Source organism: Elephas maximus, chromosome 5 (assembly GCF_024166365.1).
Source record: "Elephas maximus indicus isolate mEleMax1 chromosome 5, mEleMax1 primary haplotype, whole genome shotgun sequence".
NCBI lineage: Eukaryota > Metazoa > Chordata > Mammalia > Proboscidea > Elephantidae > Elephas > Elephas maximus.
Genome location: NC_064823.1, coordinates 162,460,352 through 162,477,471, shown reverse-complemented (window position 1 = coordinate 162,477,471; position 17,120 = coordinate 162,460,352). Strand labels below are relative to the sequence as shown.

The 17,120-nt window shown below is 58.1% G+C and overlaps 2 protein-coding genes and 1 pseudogene across 15 annotated transcripts in view; 2 read left to right on the top strand and 1 right to left on the bottom strand.

Annotated features, from left to right (window-relative positions):
* The window catches only part of LOC126077377 (uncharacterized), a 1,154,420-nt gene that overhangs the window by 968,852 nt on the left and 168,448 nt on the right, over positions 1 to 17,120 (top strand). The gene's annotated exons all lie outside the window — the stretch shown is intronic.
* RGS12 (regulator of G protein signaling 12) overlaps positions 353 to 17,120 on the bottom strand; it is a 162,866-nt gene continuing 146,098 nt past the window's right edge. For 7 of the 14 annotated variants that reach the window (XM_049886660.1, XM_049886658.1, XM_049886659.1 and 4 more), the window contains 5 exons: positions 12,354 to 12,450; positions 9,515 to 9,594; positions 9,100 to 9,253; positions 6,972 to 7,553; positions 353 to 1,410 (listed from right to left, as the gene is read on the bottom strand). In XM_049886660.1, coding sequence (XP_049742617.1) covers positions 1,184 to 1,410; positions 6,972 to 7,553; positions 9,100 to 9,253; positions 9,515 to 9,594; positions 12,354 to 12,450 — 1,140 coding nt within the window. In that variant the 3' untranslated portion in view covers positions 353 to 1,183. Of the gene's footprint in view, positions 1,411 to 6,971; positions 7,554 to 9,099; positions 9,254 to 9,514; positions 9,595 to 12,353; positions 12,451 to 17,120 lie in introns of those variants that run through there. The other 7 variants (XM_049886649.1, XM_049886653.1, XM_049886652.1 and 4 more) reach the window with 3 other exon arrangements.
* Positions 15,235 to 15,849, top strand: LOC126077381 (Golgi apparatus membrane protein TVP23 homolog B-like; annotated as a pseudogene).

Here is a 17,120-nt window from a genome sequence, read left to right as displayed (position 1 = left end):
AGGCTGGGGTCCCCTCCCTGTGCCCCACCCCAGCTGAGGGGGTAGCTGGGGATCCCTGCTGTGCAGGCCCCCTTGCGGCTCCCTGTCCCAGGCAGGGCAACCTCTCCTGCCCTACTCCCTGTAGCCAAGTAGCCAGAGGCCACCCCACCCCTCACTCACTGCCCTGGGGCCCAACTTGTCCCCTATGTGCTCAATGTCCCTCCCTCCCCCGTCATCCCAGTTCTCCCAGGCAGTCCCCCGACATCACGATGGCCCAGCTGGTTAGGCCTCCAGGTGCCTAAAGGTCCCACTGGTCACCTGGCCGAAGGCAGCACCACCTGTCTGATTCAACCCACCCACTCCCCGAGGCCCCCCTTGCCTTGGCTCCAGGCACATTGGGTCAGACTCAGCCAGGCCTCAGGGCCTTTGCACAAGCCTTTCCTTCTGCCAACACCACTCCCAGCATTCTCCACAGTCGAGCTTCAAAGCAGACGGGGCCTCTGCAGAGGGGCCTTCCCGGACCACCCCTCAAGGGCAGAGTGGGGGGCAGAGTAGCCAGACCGGCCTCCACTGGGCCAGCGATGCCACCAGAAGGCCCAGTTCATGGCTACTGACCAGTGACCAGCGACTGTGTAGTCACGTTGCTGGAGACACATGTCCTAAGCCCTGCCCCACCCACTGCAACCCTGGAGAGGGGGTAGGTTCCAAAAGACCCTCTGTCTACCTGTGTGGGGTGGAGGGAGTGGCCAGGTGGCTGGGCTGGGCGTGGGCATGCTTCCCCATTCCTGTGCCACCCTGGGGAGCGATTCCGTGGGGTGGGCGAGTTTGGCCCTCATAGCCACAGGGCCACCCCCAGCTACATCACCCTGGTCCTTGTCACTAAGAGTCCGCCTGCTCCCAGGCACCTCCACCCCTGGAGCATCTTTGTGTTCTCAGCATCTGAGGGGCATGGTCTGTGTCCCCAGCACCTCCAGCCAAGGCCTGACGCTTGGTGGTCCCCAAAATGCTTTTATTGAGCAAGGGCTGGAGGCCGAGTTGTAAGTCCAGGCTGGTCCCCTCTGCCCTCTCCTGGTTTGGCTCCTGATGGTGTGACAGCAGAGGTGGGCCCCCTCTGAGGCTCTCAGGGACGCATCCTTCAGGGGCCTCCACACGCGTGTCCACGAGAGAGCTCATCCGCAGGGCCTGCGGGGGACGGGGGTCGGCCTCAGACGAAGGTGGCATGGTGCTGGGTGACCACAGCCTTGGCCAGCTCCCCTGGGGTGGGGGCCAGACTGGGGGGTTCTGACACCAGGAGTCCACCGGCCCAGGATCGTCCAGGGCCCGTCTGTACTCCCAGGACACTGCCGTCCAGTGTGGACGCCGGGCTGGTGACACAGTCCACGTCGATTACCCGCTTGACTGGGAGGCCTTGGCAGCTGCGGGCCCCGCCTCCTGTCAGGAGAGGGGAGAGCTGTCAACACCGTCCCTGGGCCTGCAAGCTGCAGGACGACTCGCCCACCTCCCATGGGCCCCTTGGCCTGGGACAGGAGCGCCAGGGCGGTGTTGCCGTTAACAGAACTGTCCACAAATGTTCCCCAGGCCTGGCTGCAGACGCTCTGGGGAGCTTCTTGCTCACCCGCAATGGCACTTCAGGGCCCCTGACACAGACTCAGCCCTGACGGAGCTCAGGGTGGGAGTGAGGGGTGGGAGCAGGACGGTGGCTGGACCAGGATCAGGCCCTGCTCTGTGGGGCCCTAGGGAGTCCCTGCCCTGAGGTCCTTCAGCTGTGGTGGGGACACCAGGCTGCAGTCTATCTCCCGCTGTACCTGGTCCAGGTCTGCTCTGTGCTGGCCCCGCTCCCCTCTCCCATCCCCGCCCCGAGTCCCCCAGCCCCAGGCAGGAAGGTTCCTGGCTCCACTTTCTCACCCCAGATCTGGCCATGCCGTTCCCTGTCCCCTCTGCCCATCCCCAAGCCTTGTCCCCTGCCACCTCCTTGTCCTCCCAGGTGGGGCATCCTCTTCCAGGCAGCCTTCCCAGGCCTACTGGGCACCCCCTCCCCAGTGCCCTGATCTGTTCCCTCGACCAGAGCTTGGAGTATGGGGGGTGGGGTGCACCTGGTGTGGGGTTGGCGTTGCCCCAGTGAGGACCAAAGCACCCCATCTGGGCCTCTCCATCTGCTCAGATCCTGGCCCAGGAGCGGGGTGGGCTGGGGTCTGGATGGCTGGGGAAATGGTGGGGGGAAGAACTCCAGTATGAAGGCAGAGGGACAGATGTGCTTGGGGACCAGTTGATCGCCTGGGTGGGGTGGGCTGGCAGAGACCAGCGTTGGGGGGCCGACACTCCCTGCGATCTCAGACCCCCCGCCCCCAATACAGGCATGAGTGGAGCAGTGACAGGGCTGAGCCCCCCTGCCGGTCCCCAGTCACACTATTTGGGCCACCCACCCTGCCTCGTGCCCGCCAGGGGGTGCTGTCTGCAGGGCTCCCCCTCAAGCCCAGGGCCCAGTGCAGGTGGAAGCCGGGTGGTGAGGCCCCAGGCCAAGCCACACAGGGGTCCAGGCCACCCAGGGGTCCAGGCCAGCGAGGTCCAGACCTCCTGAGGCTCCCATTGCCAGGTGGCCTGACCACGCCACAGGCCCTGCATCCCACCACCCACCCCCGAACCCTCCTGCCCGAAGGCCTTAGACCCACCCTTGACCCACCCATGGTGCGTCCACACCAAACTGCACTGCGCTGACCCCTCCCCCAGCCCTCAACCCATCCCCACCGCCACCAACTCCTCAGGCCACAGGCCCCTTCCCCTCACCCACCCCTGAAGCCCCCACCGTCAGCCCCCACCCTCTCCCCACAGCCCACACCACTGTCCCCCACACACTCTTCCAGGCTCCAGGCCGCCCAGGAGTTCTCGGGCTACCCCCAAACTGCTGTGAAAGCTGCTAGACTCTGGGGTGGGCAGGCCCCCAGGTGGAAAGATTGTGTCCCATGTGGGAGTCCCCAGGGCCAGCCGGGCCAGCCAGGCCAGGTGCTCAGTAGATGTGCCAGAGGGTGGGCTTTGGGGTCAGTCTCAGTGCCCTCCCCAGGCAGGGCCTGAAGGAAGGGCCGGGCTGGCTGAGGTGTGGGGCAGCGGTCAGGGGTAGCCCTCAGTATTCACAGGTGAGTACCTAGCTCTTCTCCTTGGCTGTGCGGGCGGCGGAGGCGGGGGGGGGGTTGCGGTGGGAGGGCTAGGAGAGCCCCTGAGCCAGGGCCACGGGTCCTGCTGCCTGACTGCCCGTCCCGGTGTGAAGCCCTGCCGCCTCCATTGTCCTGAGGTCGACAGGGAGCCAAGAAGCTGGGAGTAAGGAACCTGTGCCTCCCAGCCACTCCGTGGTCCCCAAAGTCCCCACCCAACCACCGCCCGCGTACCCACACGTGATCTGGGCCTGGGGGAGCCCCCCTCTCCCAGCCTCCAGCCCTCAGTCTTAGGAAGCAGCCTTGGGTGCCAGCCAGCCACATGGTCCCTGTCCTCGGGCAGATGAGGGGCAGGACCCGGGGACACCAGGGTGCCATTTGTGAGTCCCCAACTTAGGTGCGGGCTCCCCGAGCCTCAGGTGAATCTGTGCAGGCATAAATGGCTGAGCAATGGAAGGGGGTTCTGGGTGCTGTGGCCACCCTGAGGCCTGTAGCTAGAAGTTTCTCTCAGCCAGTCCTTCAGGGGCTCAGCCAAAGTCCTGGAGGCCCCAAGCCGTCTGGGAATCCGACTCTCGGAGAGCTCCAGCATCCACTGTCATCTGGCTCACATGGCGGGCAGAGAAGACAGGCCTCTCACAGCCCAGGGGCCCGTTTCTATGGAAGGGGACAGCACCCTGCCAGCCCAGGCCACACATGCCAGTCTTGGGAGGGTGGCCGCGTCCTGACCCTTCCTGTCTGCCAATCCTGAACCTGCTCTCCTGACTCAGTGGCAGCCCTAGGTTCTGACTCAGCGCCCACCGCCCGTCAGCCTCGTGCCAGGGCCTGCCCAGGACAGCTGCCGGAGGGCCTCCTCCAGAGACACTGCCACAGGGAGGCAGCCAAGCTCGAGGGGTCACAGCAGGACCTGGGTGTCAGCCCTGGCATTATTCCAGCACCCCTGTCCTGCGTCTCTCACTCAGATGTCCCTGATGCTTGCATGTGAGGCTGCCTGCTCTGCCCCTGGCCCTCGGCTGGCCCTCCCCACCTCCAGCTCTGACCCAATCTGTCCACTCACTGAACCTTCCCTGCGCTCACAGCCAGGCACCACCCCGCCCCTCCAGGCTCCCAAGAGCCTTCCTACCCCATTATCTTCAGCTCTGCCCCAACGCCCTACCTTTCTGCGTGGTGGATCCCGTGTGGCCTTTGAGGCTGCTCTTGCCACCTACCCAGTGAAGCCCCCACACTCCGACCGGCTGCCGCTCGGAAGCTCGCCCGGACAAGGAGACTCTAGTGGCTGAACTGCTCTCAGAGTCTGTGTCCCCAGGGAGCAAGGCAGCCCCACCCCCATCATGGGTCCCTGTCACTTCTGCTCACAGCAGGCGACTTGTCTTGGGGGCCTGGAGGTGGGGGGCGTGGAGGAGGTCTGACTAGGCCGGGGGGAGCTGCCCCAGAACTGCCATTTGGGGTGAGATTCCACCGCCCCACCTTTGAGAGCAGGGGCAGCCCTGTCAGGGACCCACCTGGCCCCCCTCTTCTAGACTCCCCAAAACCAGCACCCCGACTTTGCCCACACAGGGGGTTCTTCCCTTTCTCTTTTTGGCACTGAGCTCTCCTCCCCCACCCCACTGGGCCCAGCTCTGCTCATTGCCACCACCCTGCGGCCCCTCACTCGCTGCCCCCCTGCCCCACCCTCTTACCTGCTCTGTCCCCATGTCCTTCTTCTAATGCTCTGTGCCCACCCCGCCTCCCCCAGAAGGCCCACCTGACCGCCTGGCCCACTGGCCCCTGCTGGGAAGATGAGCCTGGGAACAGGGCACCGAGCAGGGGTGACGGCCGGCTCTCGGAGGAATGCCCTCCCTGTTTTGGAGCATCCTCCCAGCAGGTCCCCACACCCGCCTCGTCTGTGGCCATTGGGTGGAGGTCCAGTGCACCCCTACGCTGTGTTTCTTACGCTGGATGGTGGGTTCACAGTAGCCACTGTGTCATTTAGAAATGGTCACAGTAACCTTGAAATCAGTAAGAGAAATGACCAACGACCCCTTCTCCTTTGACCGTCTCCTCCCAGAAGGAGCCTGAGTGTCAAGGCCCAGGCCCCACTCGGAGGCCCCCAGCACAGTCTGGCCAGAGGCAGGTCGGGAGAAGCCTGCCAGGACACATGTCCAGATCATTACTGTGGCTGTGCCCTCGCCCCCATCCTGGACACGCTCCAGAGGGCAGAGCAGAGGGGCCATCATGTCCACAGGGACAAGCCTGGGACTGGGTGCCTGACCAGCCTTTTGGGGCGGCAAACACCGGTGAACGCCCGAGCCCAGGCCAACGTGCCCAAGTGTGCACAGAGGGGTCCTGGGGTACTGGGAACTAAGCAAGGCCACCGTGTAACCAGCACAGCCTTCTGGTCTGTCACCTGGTGTACAGGGACACACTATCCTTCATTCTGCTGCCATGCCACCCCACGCCCTCCTCTCACGGGAGCAGCTGGAGGACTGACAGCCAGATGGATGGCAGACAGAGGTGGTGAGAGGTGGCCCAGGCCTGGCTGTGGGAAGGAGCAGCGGGTCTCAGGTACAGTGGCTGAAGCTTCAAGAGGGCCAAGTACAGGCACGGTGTACTGTTCCTCCCTCCTGCCCAGCCCCCAAGGTCAGCCGGTCCCCAGCTGGGCAGCTCTGCTCACCCCTCCCAGAAGTGTCTGCACCCCCCATGTCCTCCAGCTGTGCCTGGCGGGCATGGAGCTCGAGAACTCCCACGGCCGGCTGTGGACCGAATCCAGAATGTTCCTTCCACTTCCCTAAAAAAGTGCACTTTTTCCTGGATTATACTCCACCCACTGTCCCAGTGCGAAGTGAGAAAGAAGAGCTTTCAGGCAGGCAGTCCAGTGATGAGCTCTGGAGTTTATTATTCTGGAAGAGCAGAGTCAAGACACAGGACAGCTTTGCACAGGAATCCACAGAGCAGGAGCAGAGGAGAAGGGGGCCACAGGGCCATGATCTGTACAGCATGCATGCAGGACACAGTGTCGCCAGGCCGAGGTCAGGGGCTTCTCCCGGGAAAGGTGCCACAACCACCCCCGGCCCCACAGCACGAGTTATCTGAGCACCCTGCCCTGTAAGTAGGTTCAGCTACGGGGAGCCCCCAAGATCAATGAGGCAGAACTCAGGGAGTGCCACGGATACGGGGCAGGGAGGCGGAGCCAAGGCGGCGGTCATGGCCCCCAGGGTCCACGTGTCACTGGGCGCACAGAAGCAGCGGCCACCGCCAGCACGTGCCTAGCATGCTATAAAACAACGCGTGCTATCACGCTATCACACGTACACCAGAGAGGTTCTGGGTCCGCATCACAGGCCTGCCAACTCTGGCTGTGGCACTGCGCTGGTGAGGGCGGCAGCGTGTGCTAGGAAGCACCCGCAGCCACTGCCCCCATGGTGCCCCAGCAGCATGGCCACCTGTGTTTGCAGCTAACCAGCCTTGTTCCTGCTAAAGGCCCTGCTGCACCCGCACACCCACTGCACCGCGGGGTCCCTGCATGTCTGAGGACCTCTGAATCCCTCATCCCTGAGACATGCAAGTGGGCTCATGAGTGACCAAGGGGAAGGAAGGATCCTGGGAGATGGGCACCTGTCCTTGCTCTCGGGAACGATCCTGGTCAAACTCTGGCCCAGTTGCCAGTGATGCCCCCCATGCAGGCAAGGCTTGGGAACCCACGGTAAACACACGGAGGAGGCAGGCACTCTGTGAAAACGCCCATCGAGCACAGAGGTCTGGGCAGGCCGAATGATCACAGCTGCTATTTTTTTACTGGGCACGGGATGGACGGTATGGAGGGGTAGTGGGTGGGCAAGTCGGGGTGTCGGGGTCACACTCTGGAGGTACCTGGTCTCTGCAGTCCTGGCGTGTCCTGCGTGTCCAGCAGTGGGGTTGGGGGCGCATGGTGGGCGCTGGCTGGTGGGGTGGGCGGTGGTGGCAGCAGGCTGCTGTTGGGGCTGCTGATGTCCCCCTCCCCAACAAGCGTCAGGTCGGCTGTAGGGTCCTCCTCCAGGGTCTGCACGCCCTCCACCTCCCTCGGCTGCCGCCTCCAGGTCTTCGAGGCTCCTTCTTGCGCAGCGGGGTGGGGTGCCCACGGACTGGGGAGGGGCCCAGCAGGGGGCTTCTGCCCAGGCGACGTGGCTGCGGGGGACCTAGGCTGGCTGCTGGCTGAGCTGGGGCTGGCTGCAGAGCTCTCGCCTCGGTCCTGGGCCTCCCATCTCTCCCCGGGCGGCAGAGCGCTGTCCTGGCTGTGGCTCTTCCCCAGTCTCTTGCTAATGCCCTTGGCTGCGGCAGGGGCGGACAGCGCGAGTCCTGTTGAGCCAGGTGGCAAGCGGAGGAACTCAGGCAGTACCAGGTCCTCCTTCCTCAGCAGCCCGCGCTGGTCATCTGCTCGGTTGCTCTGAGCTTTGGAAATAAGCTCAAAAAACTCTATGGAAGAAAACCCACATGGACCACGTTTAGCATCACACGGAGCCCCCCAAGACACCTGTCTGGAAAGCTCTGTGCTGGGTGCCCTGACGCCAGCAGCTGGGGGGTGGACCGAGCAGCCAGCACCTGTGGGAGGATGCTGCTGTACAGCTGCCAGGGTTTTTCATTCAACCCTTGGAGGCCCTGTGACAGCCAAGGCCTGGCTCCCCTCTCAGGACAGAATAGAGGTGGCCTGACTAGACCCTCGCATCTGCAGCGCACCCCCCCCTCCACCCAAGGCCGCAAGGATGTTGGGAGCTAGAGGAACCAGCTTGGTGGGGAGAAGCCCTGGAAACAGGCGGCAACATGCAGATGAAGCTCAGCCACGCACCCCTCAAAGGTCCCTGCCTCTCGGGGTTCCCACCTCTCAGCACAGGGTGGTCCTCCTGGGCTCGTGGGGGAGAGGGCGGGTGGAGGGCCGGTCTTCATCAGGGGCGGCGCATTGCTGCAGCGGTCATCTCCGGCCTGGCCCTGCCTCCCTTCCACCCCGGGGGCCCCCGTCCCCCGTCACTCGCCCGCCCAGGTGTCCCTGGTTGCCCGCTGCACAGCACAGTTCCTTGCTGGCTACCCCACGTCCTTTCTCTTGACTGAGCCGGCTTTTCCATGGCGACACGAGTTCCCCGTTCCGGGCCGGCAGTGTCTAAGCTGATTTGCCCTGGTGTTCACACCTGACCCCTGGCTTTTACAGAGCCACAAGGGGTCCCTGGTCTCTGGCGCCAGCGGCTGCCAGGAGGGTGTGTCTTACTTCTGTGTGTCCACGGCCCCCAGAGGCCGAGGGACAGGGTGTTCCGTAGGCTCAGGCCTCAGCAGGGGACAGGCCCGCTGCCCAGGGGGTGCCCCCCGGATGGAAATCGGGGTGCAGCCACAGCTGTTGGTTTTCCATTTTTAGCACCTCTTTGTCACGAGCGTTTGGACAAAAAGGAAGTTTGAGGTCGGAAAGTCCCCCGTTCCTGTCTTTTTGGTGCACCTCTCCTTTCCCCTGGGGGCCGAAGGGACATGCCAGCATGCGGCCTTGGACCACCACGTGGCCACCCCCAGGCCGGCCTGGGGACCAGCTTCTCCCAGGTCAGGGCCGACGCTGGCTCCGCCAGAGCTGCCCGCGGCCCCCGGAGAGGCCTGGTCTGTGTGGACACGCCTGACGCCGACATCTGTGCCCTAGCCTGAGTGGGTGACTTTGGGTGGTATCAGGAGGTAGACCCGAGAAGAGAGACCCAGAGACAGGGTGGTGGCTGCGGGTCGACCACCGGGGCCTCGGGTGTTTCACATGCAACAGCGTGGGCCGTGGTGCCAGCTCCCAGACTCAGGAGCCAGTGAGCGTGTGGACGCGGGGTTTCACTAAAGTCCGAGGGACGCTGAAGCCCAAGCACGCGGCGGGAGGGGAGACATGCTTGGCGTAGCGGGGACGGCAGCAGCCCAAACGCCCACTGGCTGGAATACGGTTCAATGACTGCGTGAACACTGACACTGCATTTACTAAAAACGTGCAAGGTTTAAAAAGTACACATACCCTCTGCTTCGTCCAAATTAATTTTCTGATATTTTTTTTTCCCAATCTTTGCAATAGATTCTTCTCTCTTTGAAAGCCGGGGATCCCTAGCATTTTTTCCGTTTTCGCCTTTTATCTTAATAGAGTTAGACTTGCCTAGCGTCCTCTGCTCTCCCTGCGTCAGAAGGAAAGTCAAAGTCCCACTCACATTCCCACACGACACACGGTTCATCGGTACAGACAAGAAGGGTGCTCCACACAGACCGCACTGATTGGAGGACCGCGTGAAGTGACAGTGACCATGGCAGGGACAGCAGTTGAGGCACAGCCACCCCCACCGCCGGAGAGGAGAAAGCCCGAGCGGCTGAAGCCCGAGAGGAATCCCGGGGGACACGCGCCAGCATGAGGGCCGCCAAGGAGCAGTGGGGAGAATTACCGTAGCCGCGTGGCTTCTGGAACTGGAATTTACCGCTATACTGTGTTTGCCTGACGCACCTTTCTGTTTATCTGTGGATGCTAAACATAACGAGACAAGCGTTATCGTTACAGTGAGTCGCAGTCATCCAAACAGCCCCAATTGTACCCTACTGTTTTTTCAGTCTTGGAGGCCCAGCTGCAGAGAAACAAAGCACGTTAAGCGTCTCTCATCTGCCAGACCCGGAGAGGCCACAGTGTCGGCCACCTTGTCTGGCTAGAATGGAAGAAGAAGGACCCTCTCCATGGGCCAGCTTCAGGGCAGTGACATCTGCTGCGGCCAAGGGCAGGGCGACGCAGTTCTGTGGGGCTTTGAAGGAGGCTGACTGAAAAGCTTCCTTCACGTAACAGCTGGCACGGATATTCTTTGGAAGGTAGGAGAGTCTTAGTTTCCTGCACGTCCCCAAAAGCACCTTTGTCACAGGTCAGGGCCTGCAGCGCCTCCTCCAGGCACCAATGGTGCCAGAGAAATGATGTCATCACTGCTTCAACGAAGAAAAGCGAGTCGGCCTCAAGCTCTCCCAAAAGACTCACCTGAGCACAAACACGCCAGAAGGTCCCGCCACACGCCTGGCAGAGCTGCCGCCCAGGCCTGCCTGGCCACACATGCTGGCAACCCCCACCTGGCTGTCTGCCCAGGGGCAGGAGGCCATGCCCAGGAAGGGCCTTGGGTCCTAGCTCCAAGGGCAGCGGGGTGCCTGGAACCAGGGGCCAGAGAGAAGGGACCGCCCCACATGCTGGGGGACTGCATTCCAGAGCTGAAGGAGCCCTGGAAACACTGATCCAGAGCCCTCACTGTGCAGAGGCCCAGAGGGGAGTGGGGCAGCCCAGGCACCTGTGTGGCTCCTGACAGGATCTCCTCTGCCCAGGTAATGGGTGGGTGGGTTTCCAGAAAGCTGTCTCAGGAGACACACTCCCCTTGTCCCTCCACCTGGACAATCTCTGGCCATCTCTGCCTGTCCTTGGTGGTGGGCACAGCAAACAGGACCCCCGCCTTGGTTTAAATGACCTTTTCTAGTGCAAAGACCTGGGCAAGAAGAGGCTGAGCACTCTTCAGAGGAACGTAGGCTCCCCTGTGTCATGTCTGTGTGTCTGTCATGTCAGGGCAGACATGGGGTCCTGAGTCCCAGAGTTCCAGCTCCTCACAGCTGTCTGACCCAAGACAACGGTTCCCAGTGTTGCCATCGAGGCGTGGGTGGGAAAGAGCTTTGTAAAGCGTCTGATTCATTACACATGAGTAACTAACACAGGCCAAGGCACTGGGCACACAGCCTGAGCTCCTGCTGGGCAGAGCCATGCCAGCATTCTCCTCACCTCCTGTTTCGTGAGCAGGGAAGGGCACAAACGGGGACCAGGGGCCCAGGCCAGGTCACCACGCCTTCAGGGCTCCATTTCCCTTTTATAGAGTGACCATGAGGCTTTCTAGTGAAAGCGCCCTCACGCATGAGGTGAGTGTTCCCTCAGGCATATGTAGTGAATGCGCCCTCACACGTGTGGTGAAAGTACCTTCATGCGTGTGGTGAACATGCCCTCACCTGTGGTGTATGAGCCCTCACCCGTGTGGGGAATGTGTGGTGAAAGTACCTTCATGCGTGTGTGGTGAACATGCCCTCACCTGGGGTGTATGAGCCCTCACCCGTGTGGGGAATGTGTGGTGAAAGTGCCTTCATGCGTGTGGTGAATATGCCCTTATGTGTGTGGTGGAAGGACCTTCATGCGTGCAAACATGCCCTCACATGTGTGCTGAACGTGCCCCCATGTTTGTGCGGTGAACATGCCCTCATGCGTGGTGAAAGTACTTACATGTGGTGAACATGCCCTCAATCATGTGGTGAGTGTGCCCTCGTGTTTGTGTGATGAACACACCGTCATGTGCGTGCTGAAAATACCTTCACACATGTGGTGAACGTGCCCTCATCCGTGTGGTAAACACACCCTTATGCATGTGGCGAACACACCTTCATATGTGTGTGCTGAACACGCCCTCAATCACTGGCGAACGCACCTTTGTGTGTATGGTGAAAGTACCTTCATGTGTGTGTGGTGAACACGCCCTCACTCACATGGTGAACGCACCCTCATGTGTGTGGTGAAAGTACCTTCATGTGTGTCTGGTGAACACGCCCTCACTCACATGGTGAACGCTCCCTCATGTGTGGTAAAAGTACCTTCACACATGTGGTGAATGTGTCCTCACATGTGTAGAGAATGTACCCTCATGTGTGTGGTGAACCTGTCCTCACGCATGTAGTGAAAGTGCTCCCACATGTGAGCACAGTAGCAACTCAGAGCACTCTGGGGAGTGGGCTCAGCAGGGACTGTCACCCCTTTTACAGCTGAGAAGACACATTCAGGGAGGTTGAGAGGCTTCCTGGTTCCAGGTCACATCTTTGGGGAGTGTGGCCCTCATTCCCCTCATCCTGGGAGCCTCTTGTGCCCATCAGGGCTGACTAGTTTAAGCCCCTGAGACGCCCAGTTTAAGAAACTGTAATAAAGGCCACACTGTCCTGTGAGGTAGTCACAGGCCTCAGCCCAACGCAGCCCATGTGTGGTCCTGGTTATGACACAGCTGGGAAGATCCAGCCCTGTGCGCCTGAGACCTGCCAGCTCCGCCTCTGAGCACTGAGAGCGAAGAGATCTACCCCAGGAGGTAAGGCACCTTCAGCCTGGCAGGCTGCTGACTTGGTCACAGACACCAGGCTCCGCCCTGGAAAGGCCAAGGATGGGGCTGCAGGGTTGGGACTCTTCACGGGGTGGAGACAGAGCCCGAGTACGCCGGAGGGAAGGCCCTGCTCACTCACCTTTGCCCCTCGAGGGGTCCTTCTCTTCCAAGACGACCCGCTGCCCATCCAGACTGGAGATGGGGGCGCCGAGGTCCAGGAGCTCCTTCTCGCCACTCTGAAGTAGGAGACGGCAGTTAGCAGCTCACCTGGATTGTTCCAGGACATGTGCGTGTGAGCCGGCCCTGACAACCAGACCCTTCCCAGGCTTGGTGCAGCCACACACCAGGCGGCCCCACGTTCCTGGTACCTCAGAGGTGCCGGCCAAGACATGGGCCATCCCCAAGTGCCCCAGGGTCTGGCCATGGACTCCTGATGTGGACTAACTCGGGATTCCTGCCCACTGACCAGCCCGTCTGGACCTCAGCCACCCAAAGAACCAGTGTTGGCAGGGCCATTTCTGTCAGTCACTTCAGTGACTACTGCTGGCTGCGTTTCGCCCGAGTTGAGACCCAGAAGGAGAACACCATTTGCTGAAAACTGGAAACACTTCAACCAACAAATTTAATGTTTTTAAGTATGCATAAAAATTCTGCTAACAATTCACTTAAGTTGGCATAGAAGTCTCAGCATTGCTCGTGCCCTAAATACCGAAAGCCAGCTGCTGCCGAGCCAGCTCTGACGCCTGGAGACCCCGTGTGCGTCGGGGCAGAGCTGTGCGCCACGGGGTCTCCAGGGGCTGATTCTCAGAAGCAGGTCACCGGGGCTTTCGTCCTAGGCACCTCTGGGTGGACTCGAACCTCCAACCTTTCAGTTAGCAACTGAGTACGTTAACCATTTGCGCCACTCAGGGGCTCCGGTTTAGAAAATGGCTTACCTAAAAAAAACAAAAAAAAACACTTGCATGGTCCTCAAACACCGTTATGAGTTGGACCCTGAAAGCAAAATGTTCTCCTTTGATAAACCAGGAAGCAGAGGCGGAAGCTCTCAGGGCAGATCTGAACATCAGTCGTGGAAGACGTACAGCCAGAAGGCGCTTTGGCAGCTTGTCCACGGAAGAGCCACGTCCACCACAGCCCAGTCCACGGACCTCTCCACAGCCACTGGTGCCCTGTGCTCTCTGCTCTGCCCCAGGGGGGACCAGGAAGTGAAGAGGTGCCACTCCTGGGCATGGATGCTGACCCCAGCAACCCACAAGCATGCTACCATGGGGAGCCCCATCTTACAGATAAGGAGACTGAGGCACAGAGGGGCTGTGATGGCAGGATCCCAGCACAGCAGAGTGGGAAGTGCACTGGAGCCCAGCCTGGAGCCCTCTCCAGCCACGCCCCTCCCTCTGGCCATGCCCCTCCAGTACCACCCCTCCCTCTGGCCACACCGCCTCTCCAGCACCACCTCTCCCTCCACCTACTGCCCCTCCCCCTGGCCATGCCCCCTCTCCAGCCACGCCCCTCCCTCTGGCCTTGCCCCCTCCAGTACCACCCCTCCCCGGGCCACACCCCCTCTCCAGCACCCCCTCTCCTTCCACCCACTGCCCCTCCCTCTGGCCACGCCCCCAACACCCCCTCCCTGGCCACGCCCCTCCATCTGGCCACACCCCCTCCAGCATAAGCTGGATCCACAGCACCCAGCCCAGTCTGTGCGGAGCTTGGGGGAGGTGGGAGTCAGGTTACTCTCAGGAGCTGATGTCTGTAAATAATTTAACATTTTCCTTTTGTTCACTTCAGAGCTTGTGAATAATTTTGGGGCCAGTTTTAGAGAAAATTGAAATCTTAAAATATATTTGAAATTACAGCTCCAATAAAGATTATAAAGAAAAAAAAAAAGCACACAGCAAACACTTTGAAATGTGATCAGTCGTCACATTTCAAAGTAAAGAACATGTTGTTATGTGTCGTCAAGTTGGTTCCAACTCATAGCAACCCTAGGTACAAGAGAACGAAACACTGCCCAGTCCCGCACCACGCTCACAATCGTTATTATGCTTGAACCCACCATTGCAGCCATCAAATTGAGGGTCTTTCTCTTTTTTGCTGACCCTCTACTTTACCAAACATGATGTCCTTCTCCAGGGACTGATCCCTCCTGATAACATGTCCAAAAGTATGTGAGATGCAGCCTGGCCATCTTTGCTTCTAAGGAGCATTCTGGCTGCACTTCTTCTAAGGCAGATTTGTTCATCCTTTTGGCAGTCCATGGTATATTCAATATTCTTCGCCAACACCACAATTCAAAGGCATCAATTCTTCTTCGGTCTTCCTTATTCATTGTCCAGCTTTCACATGCATATGATGCCACTGAAAACACCATGGCTTGGGTCAGGCACACCTCAGTCTTCAAGTTGACATCTTTGTTTTCCAACACTTTAAAGAGATCTTTTGTAGCAGATTGGCCCAATGCGATGTGTCTTTTGATTTCTTTATTGCTGCTTCCATGGGTATTGCTTGTGGATCCAAGTAAAATGAAATCCTTGACAATGTCAATCTTTTCTCCGTTTATCATGATGTTGTTTATTGGTCCAGTTGTGAGGGTTTTTATTTTATGTTGAGATGTAATCCATACTGAAGGCTGTGGTCTTTTATCTTTATCAATAAATGCTTCAAGTCTTCTTCATTTTCAGCTAGCAAGGTTGTATCATAAGCATAACGCAGGTTGTTAATGAGTCTTCCTCTAATCCTTATGCCCTGTTCTTCTTCATATAGTCCAGCTTCTCGGATTATTTGCTCAGCATACAGACTGAATAGGTATGGTGAAAGGATACAACCCTGACGCACACCTTTCCTGACTTTAGACCAATCAGTATCCGTTTGTTCTGTTCTAATGACTGCCTCCTGATTTATGATAGGCTCCTCATGAGCACAATGAAGTGTTCTGGAATTCCCATTCTTCTCGATGTTACCCGTAATTTGTTATGATCCACACAGTGGAATGCCCCTGCATAGTCGATGAAACGCAGTAGGCCATGTTGCAGCAGGACAGTAATGAAGACACTGAAGATGCTTCACTGTTTGATGTGGAAGAAGACACAGCTAATAGACAAAAAAAATCCAAAATCAGACACCCAGTGGCATCATTTTTCCATTTATCCCTTTGAGTCAGCGCAGCTGTAGTCTATCTTCTCTGCGAACCGTTCAGCAGCAGTGTTATTGCCTGTATGGTAACAATTATCTTGTTGCCATGTGACTTTTGGGTAGTGAAGAATGTTACAGGTAGACTAATGGTTGGCCTGCATCGGTGGAATCATATCGCAGAAGATGGAAAGAGCCATTGGGTATTTGAGTCCAGGAAGGCATCCTCTCAAGACAAGCAAAACTGCTTCAGAGGCTGAATGAAGAATTTTTTGGTGAGGACTTATTATGTGTCCAGTGCTCTGGGTGACATTTGCCTTCAGTGCTCTTTTCTCCGCCACAGCGAAACGTTGGCTGTGGTTATCATGGGTGTGGTGCTCCAAGGTGCCAACCTGTATGGCTACATCGGATGTAAAGTAGGCAGCAGAAAGAATTTAACCAGCATGGCTACCTCTTATCTTGGAAAGCAGTTTTTAAGACAAAACACAGAAGATGATCAGACTTCCTAAAGAATGAAAGCTTGTGGTATTCTGTTACACTGGGGTTGTTTTTGTTGTTAGGTGCCATCGAGTCGGTTCCGACTCACAGCAACCCTAAATACCACAGAACGAAACACTGCCCGGTCCTGCGCCATCCTTACAATTGTTGTTATGCTTGAGCCCATTGTTGCAGCCACTGTGTCAATCCATCTCGTTGAGGGTCTTCCTCTTTTCCGCTAACCCCATACTCTGCCAAGCATGATGTCCTTCTCCAGGGACTGATCCCTCCTGACAACATGTCCAAAGTATGTAAGACGTAGTCTTGCCATCCTTGCTTCTAAGGAGCATTCTGGTTGTACTTCTTCTAAGACAAATGAGTTAGTTCTTTTGGCAGTCCCTGGTATATTCAATATTCTTCACCAACACCATTCAAAGGCATCAATTCTTCAGTCTTCTTTATTCACTGTCCAGCTTTCACATGCATATGATGCAATTGAAAATACCATGGCCTGGGTCAGGTGCACCTTAGTCTTCAAGGTGACGTCTCTTCTTTTCAACACTTTAAAGGAGTCCTTTGCAGCAGGTTTGCCCAATCCAATGTGTCTTTTGATTTCCTGGCTGCTGCTTCCATGGCTGTTGGTTGTGGATCCAAGTAAAATGAAATCCTCGATAACTTCAACCTTTTCTCCACTTATCATGATGTTGCTCATTAGTCCAGTTGCGAGGATTTTTGTTTTCTTTATGTTGAGGTGTAATCCATACTGAAGGCTGTGGTCTTTGATCTTCATCAGTAAGTGCCTCAAGTCCTCTTCACTTTCAGCAAGCAAGGTTGTGTCATCTGTATAACTGGGGACCACTGAGAGCCTCTGTTATTAGGCAGCTAAAATCTGATGCTCAAGGAGCGTATATCCGGTGGCTACTGTAGGGAGCCGCCAAGTGCAAGACCCCGTGGTTAGCCGCTTAGGACCTTATTTGTCCAGAGGGTCCTATAGGCCTGGTGGTCAAGGCTTCAAGTCTAAATTCAGTGCCTGGGGGCACCTGAGGTATAGCCTGTTGAAAGACTCGTGTTAAGTTTTAGTTTCCTTTTCTGGGGTTCCACCCCCCACCGCCCTGCGATGGAAAGATGAGGACTTATAGGCCACCTGATAAATGGGTTGGGAGAAGTACTGAGAATTGTGGTGTCTGTTGTCACCAGAAGGTTGCTAATGAGTCTTCCTCCAATCCTATGCCCCGTTCTTCTTCATATAGTCCATCTTCTTGGATTATCTGCTTAGCATACAGACTGAATAGGTATGGTAAAA